General features: G+C 51.3%; 1 protein-coding gene across 6 annotated transcripts in view; it reads right to left on the bottom strand.

Annotated features, from left to right (window-relative positions):
* The window catches only part of RNF220 (ring finger protein 220), a 220,847-nt gene that overhangs the window by 77,435 nt on the left and 121,547 nt on the right, over positions 1-21,865 (bottom strand). For all 6 annotated transcript variants that reach the window (XM_032117589.1, XM_032117593.1, XM_032117592.1 and 3 more), the window contains one exon: positions 5,747-5,876. In XM_032117589.1, the coding sequence (XP_031973480.1) occupies positions 5,747-5,876 (130 nt within the window). The remainder of the gene's footprint in view (positions 1-5,746; positions 5,877-21,865) is intronic.

Genomic DNA, 21,865 nt, shown 5'->3' with positions numbered 1-21,865 from the left:
TGCAGCATTTGCTGCACAAGAAGTCTGGGGAAGTACCTGGTCATCAAGTTAAAGTCCCCAGGCATAAATCAAGGAGACCTGAGGTGAGAGCCATGACCCTGATGTGACACATGACAACACAGCTAATTCGGGTTTTACACACTCTGTTTATCCTGCTGGGCCTGGCAGCACGGCCACTCACCCTTCCCACAGCAGCTGTCCATGCTGGCCCTGGAAGGTCTCCTCCAAAGGTTCTTTGGGACAACACAGCGCTCGGCAGATCCTACAGAAATGAAGTGAACACTTCCCTGGGGCAGTGCAAGCAGCAGCTGTATTTAAACAGAGGGTTCCCTGAGCAGGAGAGGGCTGTGAGCCACATCTCATAACTTGCTCTGGGTCCTTATCGTGACCAGGAGCAACAGACCAAGCCCCTGTCATTTGGGCACACAGGGACCACAAGGATGATGTGCTTGCCCACCTGTCCACTAGCAGGAGTTTCCAATGCAGACTCTGGGGGGTTAGCACGGGATGACTTTAATCAGAAAGACCACAAAACACTGGGAAAGCAACCTGTGAAAGATGTGAAAAGCAGGATGCATCTCCAGAGGTCTGAAGACATCTCTCAAGAACAACTTGCCTTGTGACCAGTTTATCTCCCAAGGTCCCACAGCCTTCATGTTTTAGCTATATTGCCAGTTTCCTCCTCATTCCTTATCCCACTGAGCCCAGAGCTGCCTCTGTCCCCTGAGAGGAGCTACTGCTGTGCCTCTCTGCATAAAGAAACCTGGAGCTGAAGCTCCTCACAGCAGGATGGGGATGCTCTCTGCAGTGCCAGGAACTGAGGAAGCACTTTCTGCTTCTGCCCTGGCTGCGAAAGAAAGGAGGATTGAGAACAGTGAGAGGAAAAGAGCATGTGTGCAAACAAGGGAGAGGAAGCTTCAGAGCTTCCAAAGGAAGATTTAAGCCTGGGCAGAGGTGCACTGAATGCTGCTACAGGAGCTGGAGCACCATAGTCCTGTGGTTGGCTCCTTTCCTCTGACATGAATCAAAGCTGGCTCCAAAAGTCAAGCTAAATCCCCCATCTGGGCACTTCACCTGCTTTGACACGGGCCTTCCCACGGCATCTTACTCTGCCCTCCTTTGCCTGACACTATTTGGTTCTTTGTGACAGCATCTTTGAGGTCACAGAGAACAGCCTGCAGCACTTTCCATTTGCACCAAGGTGCAAGACCCTGGTGCCCTCTGTGCTCCGGGAAATGCTTCGTAATCACAGAAGCAGAAGAGAAATTATTCCTGGACACACAGGAAGGTCATTAGGGGAAATCAGTAGCTCCTGAGATGCTGGATGTGCAGGGATGTGTCTCCACACCCCTAGCAGAATGGCAAGGAGCAATGAGAGCTGCTGGCCCAGGCTGGGAGCAGCCAACAGGTGGGCACAGGCTTTATAACACAAACGTGCTCAGATTAATTACTGACTGCAAAGGCAAAAAGAAAGAAAAGTGAATGGGGGGAGAGTTTGCACAGCCATGGGGGACTTTGAGAACATCATCACCCTCACTGCTCCACCGTCTGGATCACTCCCCATCTATACTGATACACCTCATCCATTTTGGGGAGGTGAAATCCCAGCTCTGAAGCATAGGTTTGCTGCTGGTAATGCAGGGGAGAATCTGGCAGCTGTCACACAGCAAAATAAAAACACCACCTGCCAAATATTTTTGTTTAAAAAAGAATCATTGCATATTCAAGAACAGACTGTTATGCTATTAAAACCACTGCATCCAAAGGCACATTCCCAACCTTCAAAGTGCTGAACTCAGCAACTGTAATATTTGTGATGTGACTTCCTATGGTTTTTAAAATGGCCAATAAATGTCTCTTCCCCAAACTCTAGAAAGAATCATTGTGGAGCATCAGCTGAGGCTGGCTCTACAGCTCTTTCTTCCTCCTTTACTTCTCTTCTGTCCTCAAATTCATCTTTCCTCCCACCCCGAACTCAAACCAGTGCCCCAAACCTGCCCTCCCCACCCAGCCTCCCTTCCATCAGCAGTGCTCTGCAGTCACTGCCTGGGGAGAGCAGGCAGGGATTAAGGGTCCCCCTGCCCACTGCCACCCCTGCTCACAGTATTTACCTGCAGTGACACATGTAGCAATGCCCACGGGGATGTGTGTGCGTGTCCTGAGGGACAGCCCTGGGTGCTGCTCTAGAACGCTGTGCCCACCTGCACTCCCCAGGTAGCTCTAGGCTGGGGAAATGCAGCTGCAAGCCAGAGCACCGGCTGAAGCTTGGAGCTGCAGCCACTCACAGCTCCAGAATGAGTCTCACATTTCAGTGTGCTTTACTGCGAGCCTTTAACACAGATGAGGTGTAAAACAAGTGAATGTATATTGAGTGAGGATAGGAGACTCACATCCAGATCAGCTTTGTGCACACAAACCAGGAATATTCACGTATTCTGTGGCAACCAGCCTGGCTGAGGCACAGGACACAGGCATACACAAAGGGTTGGTGTTATTATTTCTTATTTTTACCTTGGGTGGCACTTAGCTGCTCAGCTGGGCAACTTTTGCTCTCTGACTGTACAGGCAGAGGAAGGAGAGCATCCCTTCTGCCCTGCATTGTGGAGCCACCACTCTCCTGCCTCCCACTCTCTGCTGCTTTGAACCTGTGCTCTGCAAAGGTGAGCTCCAAGGTAATTTCTCTTTGGAGGAGGAATACCAACAGTCTTGCCTGGCAAGAGTTAAACCCCATAAAACCAAGGCTTGTAGTTTTGTTTTCTTTCAATTTATACCCTTCACTTAAAGGGGGGGCGGGTGGGGAGGGAAAGAGGGGGAGAAAAAAGAAAGCCAGGTGACATATTCTAAGAGGGAGCACCGAAAACGTGTTAAGCACTTCAAAATCTCATATATTCAATCGGCCTCTGGCAAGACATCTGCCTAATGTTAGCGCTTAAATATCCTTTTCCATTTTACATGCATTCAAGTCTCATTTGAGCGAAATGAAACGGTATTATTAAAGGGAGATTTTGCACAAATGGCCTGAATTTGACATGTCAAGTTCAATGAGGCTGTTACATATGTAACACCGAGAAGGGCTCGGAGGCTGCCGGCTCTTGAAACAGCGCCAGTGGCTCAGAAATGAAATTTGCATTCAGAGAGCCCTGCTTCACTGCGTGGAGCTGTGCACAAGGCTCAGCTGGACCCACACAGGGTGGAGGAGCTGTGGGGCGAGTATGACCAGGTCTCTCCCTATGGTTTGGGAGACTGGACACACCAAGAAGGCAGCAGAGCTAGAAACCTCATTCCCACTCAAGATAGCTTTTTCAAGGGAAAGCTGGATCCTGCACCAGGGTTGGATCCTCCTGAGAGATGTTCATCACTGGTCCAACAACTGGTTTTCGTCCCCTGGACACGCACAGAACTCCCTAGGCATGGGTGGGTGCTGCCCTGTTGCCAGCATGGCTCCTTCTCCCTCTCTGTGTGATGCTCCAGCTGGGTTGACCTTGAGATGTCCCTGATCTGAGGCCAGGATAGTCATACCAGTACTGTCCATGGCAGGAAAAAGGGCTGTCCCTCTCTCTGGGGGATAACAAACCCCATTCCCACCAGCTGAGCAAGGGGTTCATTGGAGTGGGTGAGTTGCTTGCGGTGATCTGAGACCATGGGTAGCATCATCCAGGTGCTGCCTACAGCTTCCTTGTATCTCAGCCCCAAGAAGCTCCTGTGGTCACCTGGAGAAATCCCTTTTCCAGGGACTTGATCCAGTGCCCACCAAACCTCCAGTGCTGCAGGCTCAGTGGGCAGGAGGGGATCTGCCTTCCTAACCCCGAGCACAGGAAATTTATGATTTTGTTGCAAATCATTAAGGTTTATTAAAACTTAACACCACAAGCCATGATTGGCTGCATCCTCTTTAAATTAGGGAAAAAAAAAAAGCCCTTGGAAAGCAGCCCCCTGGTTCGCTTCTCCCCATCACACTGATAAGTAACAGCTGCTCAGCCATTTCGGTAACAAGTCGGTATTGGCAGGGAGCGGCCAGGGCTGCCGGTGCCCGTCACGTTTATAGGCCTACATTTTATTTTTATGTTTATTGGGTTATTTGAGATCATTATTAGTTTCTCTCTTCTCTTGTTGATGTGTTCTTGCTCCTGGCTTCTCCAGGCAGGAAAGGTGGGGGAGTGGGAAATGGAGCAACCCACTATAGCGAGCTGCCTGCTGGGGCTGGGCAGTGCACGGGACTTCAAGACCCTCACACCCTGCTGCCTGCTAATCCTGCCCGCTATTCCTGCCCTTCCTGCCTGCTGCTGCTGCTGGCCCCTGCATCGGCTCCCTCTGGGACTGGGAGAGCCCACCCCCATGCGGAGCTGCTGTGTTACAGATTAGCCTCCATCGCCTGAATCCATCGCCTAGATTGAACGTTTTCTATCACACTACGGAGGGAGTCGTTATTCAATAATTAATAAAGACCTCTGATTCTTCTTTGCCGCCTGCATGGCCGAGTGGAGCAGGCCAGGGAAGCGAGGGCAAGCCAGGGAGAGCTGTCTCCTCTCTAACTGCTGCTGTTATTTAAAGGAATAATGCCATTCTTTTTCATTTGTCAGCTGGCCCACAATGGCCCTTGTCACGCTTTATGATTTAGGGTTTCCTTTCCTTTCCCATTAAACGCCACCTTCCCATCACCGCTTCGCGCCAGCCAGCCTCTGCTCCTGGCTTGCAGTTTCAGTTTCACTCTGATATTGGCCCAACTTCTTTGATGGGCTCCTCCGAGCACTAATTGCTTCTGTTCATTTAAACCTGTTCACTAATTTGCAGTGGCCCTTTATTAAGTTGGATGTGGCCCAAATTACACCATAAATTACACTTGCAAGGGGACTGGGTGTTGCAGGGGATAAATGGGCTGCCTGTTCCCTACTTTCCCCCTTCCCTATCCTCCTGTGCAACACTGGGAATGAGGGTCTCAGCCTGAGGGTGTGGGTGCCGAATTTGGGATATCTCAACCCAGATCCATTTTGGGAGGACTCTCTTTCTCTAACTGAAGCTCCCTCCTGCTCCCTCCATCTGCAATGGCTATTGCTGAATCAAAGAAGATCCAAGCCAAGCCAAGCGATGGATTCTGCGTCCTCTGCACTGTGCACAGCCATGTGCACCCCTCACCCTGGTACACACACACACAAACACACACACACACAGACACATAGGCTGTCCCTCCTCTCCTACCACCTGGTGATGTAACTTTGCTTCTAGCTGGCAGTTTGATTCCTTTCCTCACCTTTTAATGACCAGAGAATTCATTAATAATTGAAATAAACACGCTCCTTCCCAAGGCTGCTGACTTTTATTAAGGCAGGGGCAGGGATCTGCCAACCCTTGGCTGCAGCCATTTCCTAAATAACTTCTAGCAGTTAAAAGGCAATTATTTTTTTTTTAAATAGGTGACTTTTTTGCGCTGGGGGTAGCAGAAGGGAGCTGAAGGTAGCTGAGGAGCAGCGTGCACCAATGCTGCAAGGTTGCTCTGTCACAGGAGTCAGCAACATGAGAGCTGCTCACTGAAACACAAGTCCCCAGGGAAAGGGATGTCTGTGCCCTCCAGGAGGAATTTCTGCCTGACTTTACCACGGCAGTGAACTCCAGGGAAATGTTTCTGACCCACTGGCTAGCACTAGATCTCCCATATCTGGTAGCTGTGGGTACCACCATCTTCCCTGCCACATGCAGGTGCCCCAGCCAGGTCACCAGGGATGCTGGTGGACCCCAGGAAGCTGCTTACCTGATGTTCAGCTGGGTGAGCTTCTCCAGCTCCTGCTCCATGTGCTCCTGCAACTCCCCAGGGCGAAGAAGGACCTGGCAGATGGGGCAGATTGGAGCCTGGCTGTCGAACAAAGTTGCTTTCTTTTTGCCTGTGGGAAGGAAAAGAAGGGAAAAAGCTTTAGCTCAGATCAGCTGCCATCAGCATCGTCTGTGCTCTGCCTTGGTTCCTGTCCTAGCACAGGACTGAAATCCAGGGATTTCCTCATGGTATAGCCCTGATTCTGTCCCCATCCCACAAGCAGGGATTGGCTCTCTTCTGCGGTGGGACAGCAGCTGACACAAGAGCATCCCAGCCCTGGCTGTGGGCCCTTCAGTCTTTCAGGGACAGCATCAGCAGCCACATTTTGCAAGTGACCCTGTGCAAACCCAGCTTCTCATATGCGGTTCAGGTGATATGACTTGGAGTAGATGGATGACAAAACACTGCTCACTATTAACTCATAAAGAGCCATCTTAATCCTCCTTGACACTCCTGAAGTTGGGTGGGTCAGGATGATCCTCCCCGTGGGCACACAATGTTGGGAGGCAGAGGAGAACTCATGTCATGAGGCTGTGGATGTGGTAGGGAGCAGGTCTGGATGCTCATCACCCAGGATTGCTCCCCCTGTTCCAGAGCTGGGCTGGGGCCCCTTGCCCTCCCTGCACCACTGGCAGCTCCAGACCCTGCAGCTGCCGGAGCCCTGGGTCCCTTGGGGCTGTATCACCCCTGGGTGAGATTTGGGGCTGCCTGTGTACCCCAATCTCTAGCTGGGTTGAGTCTCTGGGGCAGATCTGCAAGTGAGGCGTTTCCTCACACCCTCCTTACACTCAATCCTCTCCCCCACTTCCCTGCCCAACCACATCTCCCTGGTTCACTCCCTGCTCTGAAGCCAATTTCTTCCAGCTCAGAAACTTTATTGCCCCCTCTGTAAGGAATATACAGCATCTATTTAACATAAAATAAAACTCTAAAGCAAACAATGAAGTTCCCATAAAAGAGAGAAGCCCGCGGGTCCCCAGGCCCCCTCTCCCAGCTGTACTAGCAGCTCTGCTCATGAGAGGGCGTGCGGAGCCTGGCTCAGATGGCTCTGGCAGGGAGAAATGTGCTTTATAGCTGCCTGTTGTCATCCAACATGAACCCTCCCGCTGGATTATTTATTTATGTATTAGACATGGATCAAACTGGTTAAATCTGAGTGAGAGGCAGTAATGCACAATAAAGCAGCCAGTGCTGGATACAAGGGGGCTGCGTGCATTGTGGCCTTCCAATCAGGAGCCAAAAGGTGCCATTTTATGGTTCCTAATGATGGTGGAGTCCAGTTAAATGAATCCCCATTAAAGGAACAGACCTTCTCAAAGGATAAAACATTGGTGTGAGCAGCTTTACTGGATCCCTGCTTCTCCCTGTATAACTGCCTGGCACAGGCATTTAACGAGAGAAAGCATCTGAAATAAGTTTGAGAGTCACCTTGGCTTATCTTTGCCCTCCAGCAGGACAAAGTGGTCGTGCCTGGGAGAAGCAGGGCTATCATTGGGATATTACTTGCCCTTTCCTTCAGCATCCTGATAGGAGGTGGGAGAAACTGAGGCATGAGGGGCAGGTTGGGGCAGGCCAGTGCTATGGGGCATTCCCTACCTCCCCAGCTTCCCTCTCCACTGGGAACTCTCCCATCTGTACATCCAGGAGGAAAACCCTGCTGGTCTCTGCTCTGGACTTGGGCCACTCCCAGGGGCTCCCAGGCAGATCCCAGGTGCCTCGGCCCCTCATTCCCACCACCTTTCTGCCAGGGAGGACACAGAATGCTGTTCATGCAACTTGGAACATCTTCCTCTCTCCTCCTTCCCTCATGTTTAAATAACGCCCAGAATCCAACCCAAACCCAAACAACCAGCTCCTGCTGACCCTTGCGAGAAAGGTCAGCATTTCAGTAATTCCACCTTCCTCTTGGAGCTTTTCCACTTTTGTCTAGTGGGGGCCCAAAATAGCCCAGAAGCGTCCCCAACCACCTGCTATTTATAACCCCAACTTCACAGCAAAACAATGGAGCTGTCTGAGTCTCCCTCCCAAAATAAACAGGCAGCCTTTGAGCGGACGGGAAATCCTGCTGGATCCCCGCTGTGGGGTGTACAGACGGATGGGTAAACAGGCTGCCCTCTGCCCTACCATGCTGCATCCCCACTCCTGGCCCAGGCCACCGCTGTGGGGCCCACATCGCCTGCCATCCACAGCTTTGGCTGCTGGGGCTGGGATGCCTGCTGGGGTTGGGATGCTCTCAGCAGCACCAAAGGGTGGAACAGAGGTTGAGCATCCATGTGTCCCTGCTCTACGGGGAGCCCAGAGATGTTCATTTGCTGGAGGAGGTGATGGACTGTCCTGGACCACAGAACTGGGATTGGCAGCCTTGGATCAGGATGCATAGTCAGGGTCCCCTGCTGGGGACCAGCTGGTACACCAGACTGGTGGGATTTTTAACCTCTTGCACACCCAAGTCCTTGCGCCCTGCTGGTTCTCTGGTACTCTCCCATGGAGTGCATGTTCCTAAACAGAGGCGACTTTGGCTTTCAATGGCTGGGGCAACCAGGAGCGATCTCAGGCCATGGGAAGAAGCCTTGCTCTCTTCCATGGCTGCTCCGAACTCCAGCCCAGGCCAGCAGGAGAACTGAGCAGCAGTGGCCTTAGCCACCAGCTATACCAATGATACGGTGACAAATTTGTGCCAAGGAAAGATGTGACAGCTGTCATTCCGCATCCCCATGACAGCTGGGGAAGATCCCCTTGCTCCAGTGAGTGCAGGAGGCTGGTGCTTGCACTGAACCAAGGGCTTCCAGAGGGGCAGGAGAACAGGAACCCGGACACACAGCCAAGTCCCTGACGTACAGATCGCAAAGCAGGAGACAGAAGAAGCCCTGGCTCCTGGCCCAAGGGGCTGACAACTGCACTTTCACAGGAGCAGGGCTAAGTACAAGTGACAGGCAGAAAGGAGGGATCCTCTCCCGTGCCAGGAGGACACCTACGCAAGCCTCCCCAGGTCTGTGGAACCCGCTGCGTGCCTGCAGTGCCACAGAGGCTGCTCTTGGGATGCGTCTCCCCAAATCAGCAGCATCCACATCTGCAGCATGCCCAGAGCCTGGCACACACCCACACTGTGGTGTCTTGCTCCGGGCAGTGGTACCCATCTCCATGGCGTAGGATGGGGTTGTGCGGAGAGGGAGAGGATGGGCATGGCAAGTCCTCAGGCTTTGTTCGTGAATGCCAGGGTGGAGAGAGATGCATACATCTCACCTCTCCTCTCCAGAGCAGGGACATCCTGATATCCAGGAGAAAACAAAGGATGCTGCACCATGTGTGTGGCTGGACGGTGCTGGGGTGTAAGTGCTTGCCTCTCTGGATGGAGCGGAGGGCATTGATTTGCCCAGGGCAAAACAAAGGGCCCATATCTGTGAGCAGGAGGGACCTGCGCCTGCTCCCTGCTTGTCCTTCCCTGCCCTGTGCCAAACCTGCTCCTGGGAGACACTGAATGGCTCTTTTCAGGCTTTTGTTTTTTGGCAGCTGTGTTTTTGTTTTCTTTGCCCCTCTCTCTCCCCTTCACTCTCTGGTTACTCGGTAGGCTCGGCTCCAGTGTTTACCCTCCGTGGCTCTGCCGTGCTTCCCTTGCTTCTGACCCCCCGCTTGCTAGTGCCAGAGAGATGAAAAGGCAGAGCCTTGGTGCTCCTGCTGTTTGCACGGTCTCCTGGGCTCCGCGGAAATGTTTAACTCCAAGTGTTGAAACCGAATATTTCCTGCTCTGAGAGCAGAGAGCTCAATGCGCACATGCACCCCTGTGTGGAGGAATTTGTCCCCAGGCTCTTTCAGAGGGCACCTGCAAACGGATCCCAGCCCAGGTAGGCACTAGACCAAACCCTCCTGATCCCACTGGGGATGGAGGGCCGGATTCTTCACTCAGTTACACTGATATGGATCGAAGATAATTCTCGTGAGTCCTCGTGAGAAAGGTCTGATTCACTGCAAAGCAGCTGGTAATGGGACCTGGGCTCCAGGATGGGAGCTGGGCTCAGGTTCTGGGGACACAAGCATGATATTGAATAGGCATGAAGCCATGAAGTCATCCCTGCTCCTGCCCTGCACCTGTGCCCTGACAGCACTGGGAGGCTTATGCAGGGTGGGAGTGCATCACTTGGAAGGCAGAGCTTTCCCTCACAAGCAGAATGCAAACTGCTGTTTTGGAGAGAATGTAAGTAAAAAAAAAAAAAAAAGGAACCCAGCCCACCAACAGTCCTGAGAGCACAGGATGTATACAGCCCCTCACCACTATGCAGCGCAGAGTAAACAGCGCTTCCAAGTCAATGAGCAAAGTTTACAAGGCATGAGGGCTCACTCTGCACAGGAGCTCAGCAAGTTGCCAAATGAATGAAATAAATTGTTTATAACTCCATTGCTCTGGGGCACTGATGGCTTATTTGCACAGTAAGGTGCCTCCCCAGGAACTGCTGCCGCGGGTGGCACAGGTGCTGCCACCTGTGCCTCCCCATGCTATCCTTCCTTGTGACCATCTGAAGCTTGCTCCCATGAGGACCACCTCTTCAGTCCAAACTCCTGATTTCTCCTACATCAAACTGTTTTCCACTTCCTGAGTACCAAACCCCCCTCCTCTGAAATGCCTCCCTCCATCTCACTCTCCTATTTGCGCTCTCTTCCTCTTAAACACTCCATCATTTAAACCCAATCAAAACCAGTTGATCTGAAACTCTTCCGAATAGAAATGACCCTATGCAGGGGCCCTGCGGCCCTGTGCCCTGCCTCAGGGGCCGTGCTGAAGCCAGGTGGGTGGTAATGGAAGTGCTGACACAGGCTCCTTGACAGCATCGCCACTGCCAGCACCTGTAATAATCCCTCCCGGCTGCTCTGCAACTCGGTTTCCGTGGCGATTATTTTCCATTCGATGATGGGCTTGCTGTTATTTGTGTACTGATAGCAGGTATCTCGTGTGACAAGCCTCCTTTCCTTCCAGCTCAAAAAACAATAATTCAAAGAAAGCCCCATATTAGCTTGGAAATAGCAAAACACTCACTCTTCTCCTGGCGAGCCCACGCCGCAACCGATGAGGCTCACAGAGCCCTGGTAGTAAGTGGCAGCCAAGGAGGGGAGATGACAAGGGTGGCTCAAGGCAGAGATGGTTCATGTGTCAGTGCAGAGCATCCCAGAATAACAGTAGAGGCAAAAAATATTTGGTAATGAAGTGAGGGAGCAGGAATAACGTTGCTCACTGCTGCCCCATCTCCCTGTTATTTACTGGTGTGGTCCCAGTGCCATCCCCATGGCGCAGTATCCTGCCTGCTGGGCACTGTCTTGGATCCTGCTGGTTTGTACCAAAAGGTATAGGCTCCCAAAAACCTGCACGAGGTCAGGGCACGTCCCACTCCTTCCATCAGGGCCTTCCCATCTCTCAGGCCTCTGCCTGGCTGTGGGATGCGGACCTCAGCTTGCTGCCCAGGACCAGGTACCCTGGATCTGGCCCCTGCTGCAGTTGCTCTACACATGGCAGTGGAGATCCAGGTGCCAGAGACAGTGATAGGCAGTGAGGTGACTCAAGGTTTGTGTGCTGTGGCTGGGTTCAGTGTCTGGCCATGACTGCATCCACAGCATGACTTAACTCTGCAAACACCCCACAGAGCAGCAAGCACACCCAGACCACTGAGGAATCACCCTGCATTGAGCAGGCCTCCCTAGGAGCACATGCCTTTTGGAGGTCTGTGCAGGTGGGAAGGTGGCAGAGGTCTGAAGAAATGGCTTTTCAAGTAAAAAAATGTTTTTGAGGAATCACTCCTTCATCACAGCGCAAAGATGCTGCAGGGCACCAGCAGAAACCGGACTTGGATTGTGCTTGGCACAGCACGGGGCCCCTCCTGCCTTGAATCCAGCAAAGAGAGGCAGAGGGATGAGTGGCAGATGGTTTTATATACCATGAGTGTATAAAACACGTAGAGACATGGACAGGGGGACCTCAAAACCCCATGAACAAACTGGGTCACAGAGAAGACCTGCACTCTGCTGCATCCCCACCAAAAGCCTGATCCCCGACACTGCTCCCTGCTAATGTGCCCAGGCTGCCAAGCAGCTTAGAAAATACACTTGCTTCTCCTGAGAGTAAAAACTACAGAGGGATCTGAGGCAGAAAAGCTTGCTAAAATATTGATTTCCTTCCAAAGAAAGAGTTGTTCTTGTAGCTGCCTGTCCAGACAAGCTGGATACTGGAGAGGACTGGTGTAAACTGGTGCAGTGCTACTGCACACAGTTAACCCCAGCTGAGGCTGATCCCATGGGTCACTCAGTAAAAATGCATGTTTGAACAGCACCCTGGGCTCATCGGAGGCTGTTGCACGTCCCATTGGGTCCAGCACCATGTTTCTCATGGCGAGTGGCAGCCCGGCAGCAGGAGAGGTGAGGAACTCCTCATGATCCGACCCTGGCTCTCCATCTGCGGAGATCATGGCTGCCCGGTGCGGGGCAGTGGAAGATGGATTAAGCTGGGCAATAATTTAAGAAACTGAGTGAGTCTGTACATCCAATCACTTTACAAATCAGGGGAAAGGGAGAGAGGAGGAAAGGCAGGAGGGGGGGGAGAAGTGAAAAGGCCGCGCAGGGAAATGCATCACAATTACTGTCTCAGCTCTAATGAGGAGCCTGTCATGAGGCTGTCATCCTGCGGAAAGCCACCTACTCAGAAAGATTCAATAAAAAAGTAGCAGAGAGATAAAAAAGAGATATATTTCAGCCCTTGCTAATATTCTTTTCATTTGTCCCAGCACAAAATAAGATACTGCACTTAACCAGCTCGGTTAAAATGAAAAGGGGGGGGGCGGGAAGGGAGCAGCATTGATCAATACCACTAAAAGCCAGTAGACACGGTGATGGAGTGCAATTTTTTTGTCTGTGCTGAAGCATAGCAGAGGCCCGGGCGGGGTAATTTATGATTCATACGCATGCCGGCTAACTAGAGGCTGACAAGACAATGAATCCTCGATGAGAGGGACGCAGGCCGCCGGGAGAGCTGGGAAGGGAGAACATGACAGGGACCTGGAAGGGAGAGGGGAAGAGGAGGGCTGGGACAGGCTGTGATCCTGTCTCCCCATGGTGCTGCTCAACGTGGGGATGCCGAACTGAGCAGAAACACTTCTCCAGGTTTCACAAGAGGAAAGTAGAGAAATGCTGAGAACAAGCTGGGGAAGGTGTTGCACTGCCTCATCCGTGCCCTCCTCTCTTGCAGCTCCCAGCTGGGCAGCCTGCCCATGCAGGCTTCTCCCAAGGAACCACTACAGTGCCCAGCCACACCCCTCACTGGGCTGGATATTGACCAAATGGGATCAGCAGGGACCAAGGACAGAGATGATCCCTTCTCTGCTCCAGATTCTCTGATGGGTGCCAGTATGAGTCTGGAAAAGCTCAGGACCACAGAGTTGAATCTTCCTGCTGCCATCCACCCTCTGCTCTGGGAAGGAAACTGGAGTCTCCTCCAACCCACTGATTCACCTCCCAAACATACAAGTCCTCCGGAGCAGCTGGGTCTCCACAGCATCCATCAGGGATCCCTGACTTCAGCGAACACAGCACAGCAGAAACACTGCTGAGGGAATCCTACAGCTCTGTCCTTACATCCTGGGGGATCTCCTGGGGTGTGATGCACCTCCTTCCCCCACATCCTTGAGCTGCCCTCCATCCCATGGGTCTTTTTATATCATGAACCCAAGACTGGCCAGGCTGTGGACAAACTAACCAGAGCCAGTGAGATCTGGGGATCATGTCTGCAGTTCTGCAGACTCCATGGCCCATGGCTGGTCCTTCCTCAGTGGGACTTGCAAAATGAGGCACTGGGACACAGCACACTTCCCAGCACACAGGCAGCCAGGCAGAAGACCCCAGGGCTCTCTCAGCTCCTGTGCCATGTGTGCATCATAGCCTGACAGAGCATGGGGAATGATTCTGCCTCCTCACCATCCCTCCTCCTCCTCCTCCTCAGCCACCTGGAATGCCTGGGGCTGTGTACCCAGGGCTGGCAGCTGGGCAGCATTCACCAATGTTCCTGGCCTCTGGCCCTGTTTGTTGTTACAAGGGCCACTTGTGTTCCTGGTTGAACCAGTTGCCCAACCTGGAGTTTCTGCTGGCCTGGTGGGAGAGGGTGGAGAGAAGGAGTTGTGTAGCTGCATTGCCAAAGGATGCCTTAACTATCCATTCTCTGCATCAGCTCTTGGGATGGAAAGACCTGGAGCAAAGCATCTTCTTTAAATGCCAAGAAATAATGTCAGTAGGAACTAGAAAAGGTGTGAATTTCACAGAAACATCCTCATGTCTGGCTGGGAGACTGTACAAGAGCTGGGATCTGAGGTCTGGACACATTTGGGGCCTGTTTTGGGCCTCGACTGCTTCATCTGTAGCAGAAACAGGGATGCAGTTGAGAGTGGGAGCGACAGCCCTGCACAGGGACTGGGGGAGACCTGCAGGGGTTTTTTGCCCCGCCCTCATTCCACCATCACATCCAGCTCCCTATAAAATGTGCAAGATGATCCTGCATCAGGCTGCAGCTGCTCAGCTGTCTCAGCCCCATCTGCCTGCATCTCTGAGTCCTCAGCAAAGAACCTGACTGCATCCTGAGAGACAGGATCAGCATGGAAATGGGTCTTTGCCTTCACCACTGGCAGTGAAACAACAGCCTAGGGTCTACCCCACTGCCAGTGGGCTGGGGCATCCTGAGGGTCCCCCCACAGCCCAGTAAGGTGCCCCAAGAGGAGCTCCAGCCCCATTCTGGTCCTGCAGAAGACATAGGCAGCCATGCTGCTCCCATGCCCTTGACTTGGAGGGCAGCCTGTTAAGTTGGTGATATACTGATACGCCTATAATTTGAAGGGGTGATGGGGTAGAGTCTTTCCCTGCCTCCCACCCACTCCCTCCCCGCCACGTTCCAGCTCCTCTCCTCTCTTCCCTTGGGGATGTGTGGGGCACATATCGAAAACACAGATATTGAACTGTCAAAACTATTTCCTACAAGAAAATAGATTCATCAGCTTGCAGCACACAGGGTCATTGCCACATTTTCCCCTCGCGCCAGCACCTGCACATGCCGGCGCATACCCAATGCCTCTTCGCAGCACCGGCACTTTAGCTTGTAGCTCAGGGCCCTTAAGTGACTTTGAGAAATGGATAATCGATTATAATTCCACGGGCCTCTCTGCAGATTTATCCGGAGAATGTATAAAAGCCAGGGATTGGGAGAAGCGGGTCCTTCTGGCCAACACGTCAATTGCCTGCGTTTTTCGTGCCCAGCTCGGAAAATCGCATCCCGAGCACGACTCTGTTTAATCCATCAGTACACAATCAATGCACTCTGTAATCAACTCTTGATCACTTAATTTTACACATGTTGGCTGAATCCCTTTGTTTAATCACTAGATCAGGCCGCCTTGTTGCACTGCCCCCTCCCTGCTTAACCCTCCCTGACCCTCATCCCCTGTCGTCGGCACTACCAAATGCAGCCCGGAGCCTTCATTTCACCTTGAGGAAGAGCTCCCATGAATTTAGAGAGTTGTGAGATGGCAGAAAGGAAAACAGAAGGAGTGAAAAATAACACTGGAGAGAAAGAAAATATTTTCCCTTCTGTGTCTTCGTAGGGCTCACCCTGGCCTTTTTGATCCATGTAACAGAAACCACTGCTGGGGTTTAAAGGGGGGCTGGATGATGGGGTACGTGCACTGAAGACCTGTACCATCCCAGAGAGAATGGGCACATTGGGGTGTCACTGGGCAGATGCACCAGCACACGATGAGCACTCATCAAACAGCTGCCTCTGTCCCCTCAGCATCCTCCCCACCCCCTGATTATTTTGACTGTTTTAGCAGCCAATGCCATTATGAGCAAAGTTCTTGATCTTTCCCTCCCAGAGGCATCCTTGGGAGCATGGCTCCCATCTCACCAGGGTTCATCTCCCTTTTTATGGCAAGAGCACGACCCTTGGGTTGCGAATGCATGTAAACACAGCTATTTGGCATTTTTAGCATGATTTGTGTCATTAGCCTGACGCCATCTCACCCTTCACATGTGTTCTGCTGGCATGCCAGGGTCAGTGTCCGAGGGATGCTCGTAGGTGGAGATGTCTGACTGCCCGACAGTGAAATGCACTGGGATTTTGCAAGAAGATTTTGTTGCACTTTAATTGTGTGATGAGAGCCTGGAGCTCAGAGATAGGGGCACCACATACTTGCAATCCAAATGTGGACCATTTTGACTGGACGTGTAGGTCACACAGCACGTTCCTCCTACCCAAGCAGCACAGCGGTCATTCTTAACCCAGTTAAACCTTCCTTTTAAAAGAGGCCTTGATGCTGCCTCTGATTTGGCATGTGGAATAACTGCTGCTCATTCCTGCAAGAATAAATGATGGGATAGGCCTGAACAAGAGGGATCTGGAAGCACAATTGGCAGGGGAACGTGCAAATGTTAGCTTTGCACAGGAAACTCGCACAAAACTGCGTGTTGACACCAAGAGGCCAGTTATAGGACAAAGCAGGCACGGATGTTTAAAGAGTATTCCAGTTGCTATCCTATAGCAAATAGTCTTCAAAGAGCCCCTGGAGCTCTTGGCTTCTCAGCATGGAAAGAGGAGCTTGTGCAAGATGAAACGCAAATAAATAGTTTACCACAGAAAAGATATCCAAGGCAAAGAGTGAGATGCAAGTTTTAGATCTCACATTAGCCAGCTGGGGTTTTATTGGTCCCCAAGTAAAAGCTGTAAATAAAATACAAATCTAACCTGCATATTGTCAAACTACATTTAAAAAAAGCCCACAACTTAATTGCACTCAAGAGCACCAAGGGGCGAAGTCGTGCATGGTGCATCACAAGGCAGCCCACAGAGCTGTTTAGTAAAGTGTAAATCCAAGAGCTGAACAAGTGGAACCTTTTACCTTGGAATCTGCCAACAGGCACAGATTACTCTGCCTTTGGTAACATAGCCCATTCTGCTCCAGAAAATCTTGGTAACGGATTTGTAAGGAAAAGGAGCACAAAATGCCCTCTCATCTGCTCACACTGACATTGGTGGCAAGGAGGAAGGATGAGTGGTGAGCTGGATTCTAAGACCCCATCTCCTTGTTTCCAGCTACCTGTCGGGCCACAGACAGCAAAGGTAATGCTGCACTTTAGGGAGGCACAGGCCAGGCGACAGGGACAGCAGCTCCAATTGGAGTAAGCCAGCAGAGCATCTGCCCCTCCTGTTCTAACTGCTGAGGGCTCCCAGGGACTCCTGTGCCAGCCTCTGTAGTGTTCCTGGGGTGCTCCAGAGCAAGGACAAGGCTCCCCTCCATGTCAGGCTCTCATCCCTCCTATGCAGAGCTTAGCTGCTCTTTTCATCCACTTTTTCTTTCCACTGCATTCATTCTTTAAACCATAATGAATGCTGATATGTTGATAACATCAAAACTAGCCCACCTGGCTCACTATAAGAAACTGCTCATCCCAGCAGATCCATGCTTGGGATCTGGTCTGGGCTTCACCTCACTAATGTCTGCAGGGCTTTTTTCCCAGGGTCTGCACTTGTTCAAGGCAGTCTGACTTCCATGGGAACAGAGAAATCCAAACCAGGTCATTCTGTCCCCAGAGTCCCTGGTGGACCCTGTGAGCTGCTGGCTGACCCTGTGAGCCCCTGGCCAGCGACTACTCTTCTTCTTCATCACCTGACACAACACACACTGTTTGGGTTGGGGTCCTGCTGCACAGGAGCAGGGCAGGATGAGGCCTCACATGTGCATCATAAGCAATTGGGGATGATGCTCTGCCTGGAGAGCTAAGCGCCCAAGTGGAGCAGGCAGGATGGGAAGCCAGGCAGAGACAGGATATGCCCAGGTTGGAAGAAGGTATCATTCAAGCTGAGGATGTGTTTGCAAATCCTGGCCCAGCAGCAGTGAACCCTCTAGGAAGAGCAGGAAAGACCTTGCTGCAAGCTAGCTTGGAGGAGAAGGAGCACAGGGATGGAGGAGAGCCACCCCCGCTCTCACCCACATGCCGACACAGGCGATAACAGTGTCACATCCCTTCCACTGTTTTCAGGTGGAGGGAGGGAAATGAGGAAAAAAAACCCCAAAACAACCTGCCAAGGACTAATTAATATTTAATTTACTGCAAAATGTACTTATTATTCCCAAGTAATTGGCCGACTGCACAGCTGTGACCACTAATGAATAGAGGGGGGGGCAAGATTCAGGGACAGGAGGCGGGCGGGGGGAGCACAGGGGTGGTGGTGTCTTTGATCAGACCCTGCTGCCTGCCTTTTAATGTGCATAATAAGAAAACTTAAACAGCTTTGATTTTTTTTGCTCCCAAGATCTAAAAATGGCTGTGATGCCTCTAATGGATTGCGTTTAGCTTATTGCACTGTAATCGCCCTATTATCGCTTTCAACTTTAACGAGGGGGAAAAAAAGACTTTGGAAGATGGCATTTGCAAATAGGTTGTTGAGTAACACTGCTGCTAAACACAGAGAACACAGGCGAGTCCTGCTTATTGTGATTCCTAGCATAGATTCCCAATACCTGAGGCACTCAGCATCCCTGTCTCTATTGCTGCTTTTTGCTCTGTGATTGAACTATTGGCTCATTTAACTCTAAGGATGGGAAATATTTTTTTACCTGCTAATAGAAGCGTGGCTCGGTTGTGGCCCAGCGTAGATTTTTAGATCAGTTTTTCTTGATGGCTTATTCTGTGGAGAGAGTTAATTTCACCCCAGTGCAGAGTACTTAAGTGGGATTTAAGTGGCATGGGAGTCTTTTGCTGACCCCTTAGCACAAGGTGAAATCTGCCCTAAGAGCCTTCCCTCCCCAGAGAGAGATGCTCGCACGAAGTGGGGACACATCCTGATGCTTCAGCCTCTTAATCTGCTGCTGGGATCTGGTGTTTCACATGCAGTCCTGACCTGCACAGGCACAGCTTTTGGGCACAGGGACAACCTCATATATGATATATCCCCATACCCCAGGCTGCCTCGGCAAATGCACAAGGAAATGCATCTTTGCTAGGTTGAGGGGATGTGGAGGAGCATGGGAAAGGGACTGAAAGTCCTGGTTTCTTGTTCCTTCTGAGTCCTGACCTGCTCAGACCCTCGCTGTTCCGTCCCATGACAGGCAGTCGCTGTAGTTGTCACTTTTTCCCCCGGAGGCCATTTTTCCCCCCAGGGCCACCTTTCCTTTGCCCTGAGCCTCACCCCTCCTCTCCTCCACTGCCTCCCCCACTCCAATTAAAGGCCTGGTGGTGGGTCCAAAGGCTCCCTCAGCTTTATGACAGCACTGAGACCCAGGCCAAGTTCCCATCCCACTTCCATGGGTGTAAATCCAAAGCAGCATCATGGACTTCAACAGTACAAAAGCCAGATCAGCACTTGGCACCTCTGCTCCTCTCAATATCCAAGTCTGTGGAGCGGCAGGCTGGGAGACATTCCGTCACAGCTGCCCACTGCTCCTGCCCGTGGCTGCCTCTTCCCTCCCACTAAAGCAAACAGCTCCGCAGACACCGTCCCAGGGAGGCCACGCTGCAGCACGCAGCCATGGCACACAGCGACAGGGACAGGAGAGAATCCTGAGGGTAAAGAGGACATGGAGCACACTCACACTGCAGAGGCATCCAGCAGCTGGAGGGAATTCAAGGAAGGGTGGTGGGAAGGATCACGGGGTTGGCAGAGCTACACCTGCAGCTTGGCGGAGCAAGGAGAAATGGTCCTGACTTGCCATGGGCTCCATGCATCTCTTTGCAGGGACTTCGTGCCAAGATACAGCCTGACACCTCTCTGTGCCTGGTCCTGGTAGCCTCCTACCTGGCAGGGACAGAGGCGGAGCAGGCTGGTGCATGAAGGTTTCGAGGGAGATGGACCTGTCCTGCGCTGACAAATGCGTAGGCGCACAGGAAAAGACAGATTTGAGTTTGGGAAATGCATCGCCATGGGTCATTGTCCTTGTTTCAGCTAGGGTAGAGTTAATTTCTTCTCTTTTAGCTGTTACAGTGCTGTGTTTTGGATTTGGAATGAGAATGGTGTTGATAACACTGATGTTTAGTTTTTTGTGAAGTTGTGTTTATTGTAAGTCAAGGACTTTCTTCCCCCTTGTCTCATGCTCTGCCAGGGAAGGGGTATGCAAAAGAAACTGGGAGGATGCATGACTGGGACAGGTGACCTGAATTGACCAAAGGGATATTCCACACCATAGAATGCCATGCCTAGAATATAAACTGGGGGGAATTACCTGGAAGTGTGGCCGATCTGGATTTGGGAAGAGGGGTCTTGCACTGGTCAGCGCAATTACACTGGGTAACACTTGTTTTTTCCCCTTTTATTATCATTATTATTTACCATTATTACAGCATTTTACTTTATTTTCAATTATTGAACTGTTCTTATCTCAATACACCAGTTTTACTTTGATTCTCCTCCCCATTCCACCAGGGTGGCAGGTGGAGGGTGGTGCATGGTGTTCTATCTCCAGCTGGGCTGCGACAGTCATGCAGCCCCTCTGATGGAAACCTGTGGCATCTTGCTGCTGACACGAGCCTAAAAATAGGTTGAACAGAGCAAAAGGAAATGCACTGGGAGTGCATGCTCCCTACCTGCATGAGGGCAGGATCCTGGTGTCAAACTCCTCAGGAAGCTGCTGACAAGCATGGGCTGGAAGGGCAACCATCACCCATGGGTGACCACCACAGGCAGAGTCAGCTGAAAACAGCCTCCCATGCAATGCAGTCCCAGTTGATACCCAAAATGACCACATTTGGCTTGAAATCAACTCCTGCTCTACTTTTTGACTACGTATTGTGCATTATCCCCATAGTAAAACCATAATGGCAGCAGAAAACTATATGCTAACCCAATAAATAATAACAGGCCCCCTTGGAGGCATTAGAGGGGAGCATGTGAGCCAGCCACATCAGCACCAAGGGAGCCACACAGCCAGAGGACACGGTGGGCTGCAAGGTGAGGAGTGGTCTGGGTGCAGTGGGATTGGCAGCGAAGCCCCCTTTTCTGCTTGCATGGCTCCTCTCAGAGGGGGAAATTCAGACCAAGATGCCAGGTCTGAGTATCAGTGCTGCAGTAACCCCTGCTCCATGAACCTTGTGCTTCTGTGGGTGCTGAGCTGCAGGCGGAGGTAATGCCTCTCTTCCCAAATTTTCCATCCCCATCTCTGCCTGAAGCCAAGCAGCTTTTTCTGTCTTTCTCTCAAGCTCCCCCACTCTTCCCTCTCCCTTCTGCACTCTTGTGCTGGCTGAACCAAGAAGCAGACACTGCTTGAAAATCCTCCTCAAAACCACATTTCTGCCTTGCTCCCAACTGGCAGATCTTGCAAAGGAAAAACTGCCACCAGACCTTCAAGGAGAAAAGCAATTTTGGTTGGGCTCTTGGCAGGCTGAGCTCGTGTTGGCCTCGCACTGTTGGATTTTCCTTGCTGGATGCTGTCTCTCCAGCATCAAGAAGGAGCTGGCTGTCAACCCATAGAGTTTTATTTTGGATTTTATTAGACCTGATCAGAGAGGCACCTTTTTTTTTGGTTGTACCTCAAGGCGGCACTCAGACGCCCCTCAGCATCTGCCAAAATAATAATAAACATATACTTGATTAGTGCCTTGTGTGTGAGAAGGCTGATGCTTTGTAACTGTGAGTGGCCACTGGGAAGTGGGTCAGCACTACCCCCATTTCCCAAAAAACTGCTGCAAAGAGGGGAGTATGGTCTTGTGGCCATGACATGACACAGGGACTCAGGACCAGAGATTGTCTGTTCGATCTCATTAATTTTCCCGTGCTTTAAGCTTTCTTTCCTAGAAAAAAGATCAGAATTCCATGTATGTCCCATGTTTTAGTTTCTTTCTCTGTTCAGCCTTTAAGCTCAATGGGACTGTGCACAGTGCTCTGCTGCTAAAGGGGTCTCACCTAAGCCTCAAGAAAAACATAAATAACATTATAAATAATAAAAAAATAAAATAAATAATACAAATTCTATAAAGAAAAAGAAGTCATAAAAATAATAAAAAAGTCAGCCTCTGGCTCCCAGTTCTCTCCTTGCCTGGGTCAACTTCTGT

This window comes from Corvus moneduloides, chromosome 9, assembly GCF_009650955.1.
Source record: "Corvus moneduloides isolate bCorMon1 chromosome 9, bCorMon1.pri, whole genome shotgun sequence".
Lineage (NCBI taxonomy): Eukaryota > Metazoa > Chordata > Aves > Passeriformes > Corvidae > Corvus > Corvus moneduloides.
The sequence above is the reverse complement of the archived record's forward strand: the minus strand, read 5'-3'. Positions and strand labels throughout refer to the sequence as shown.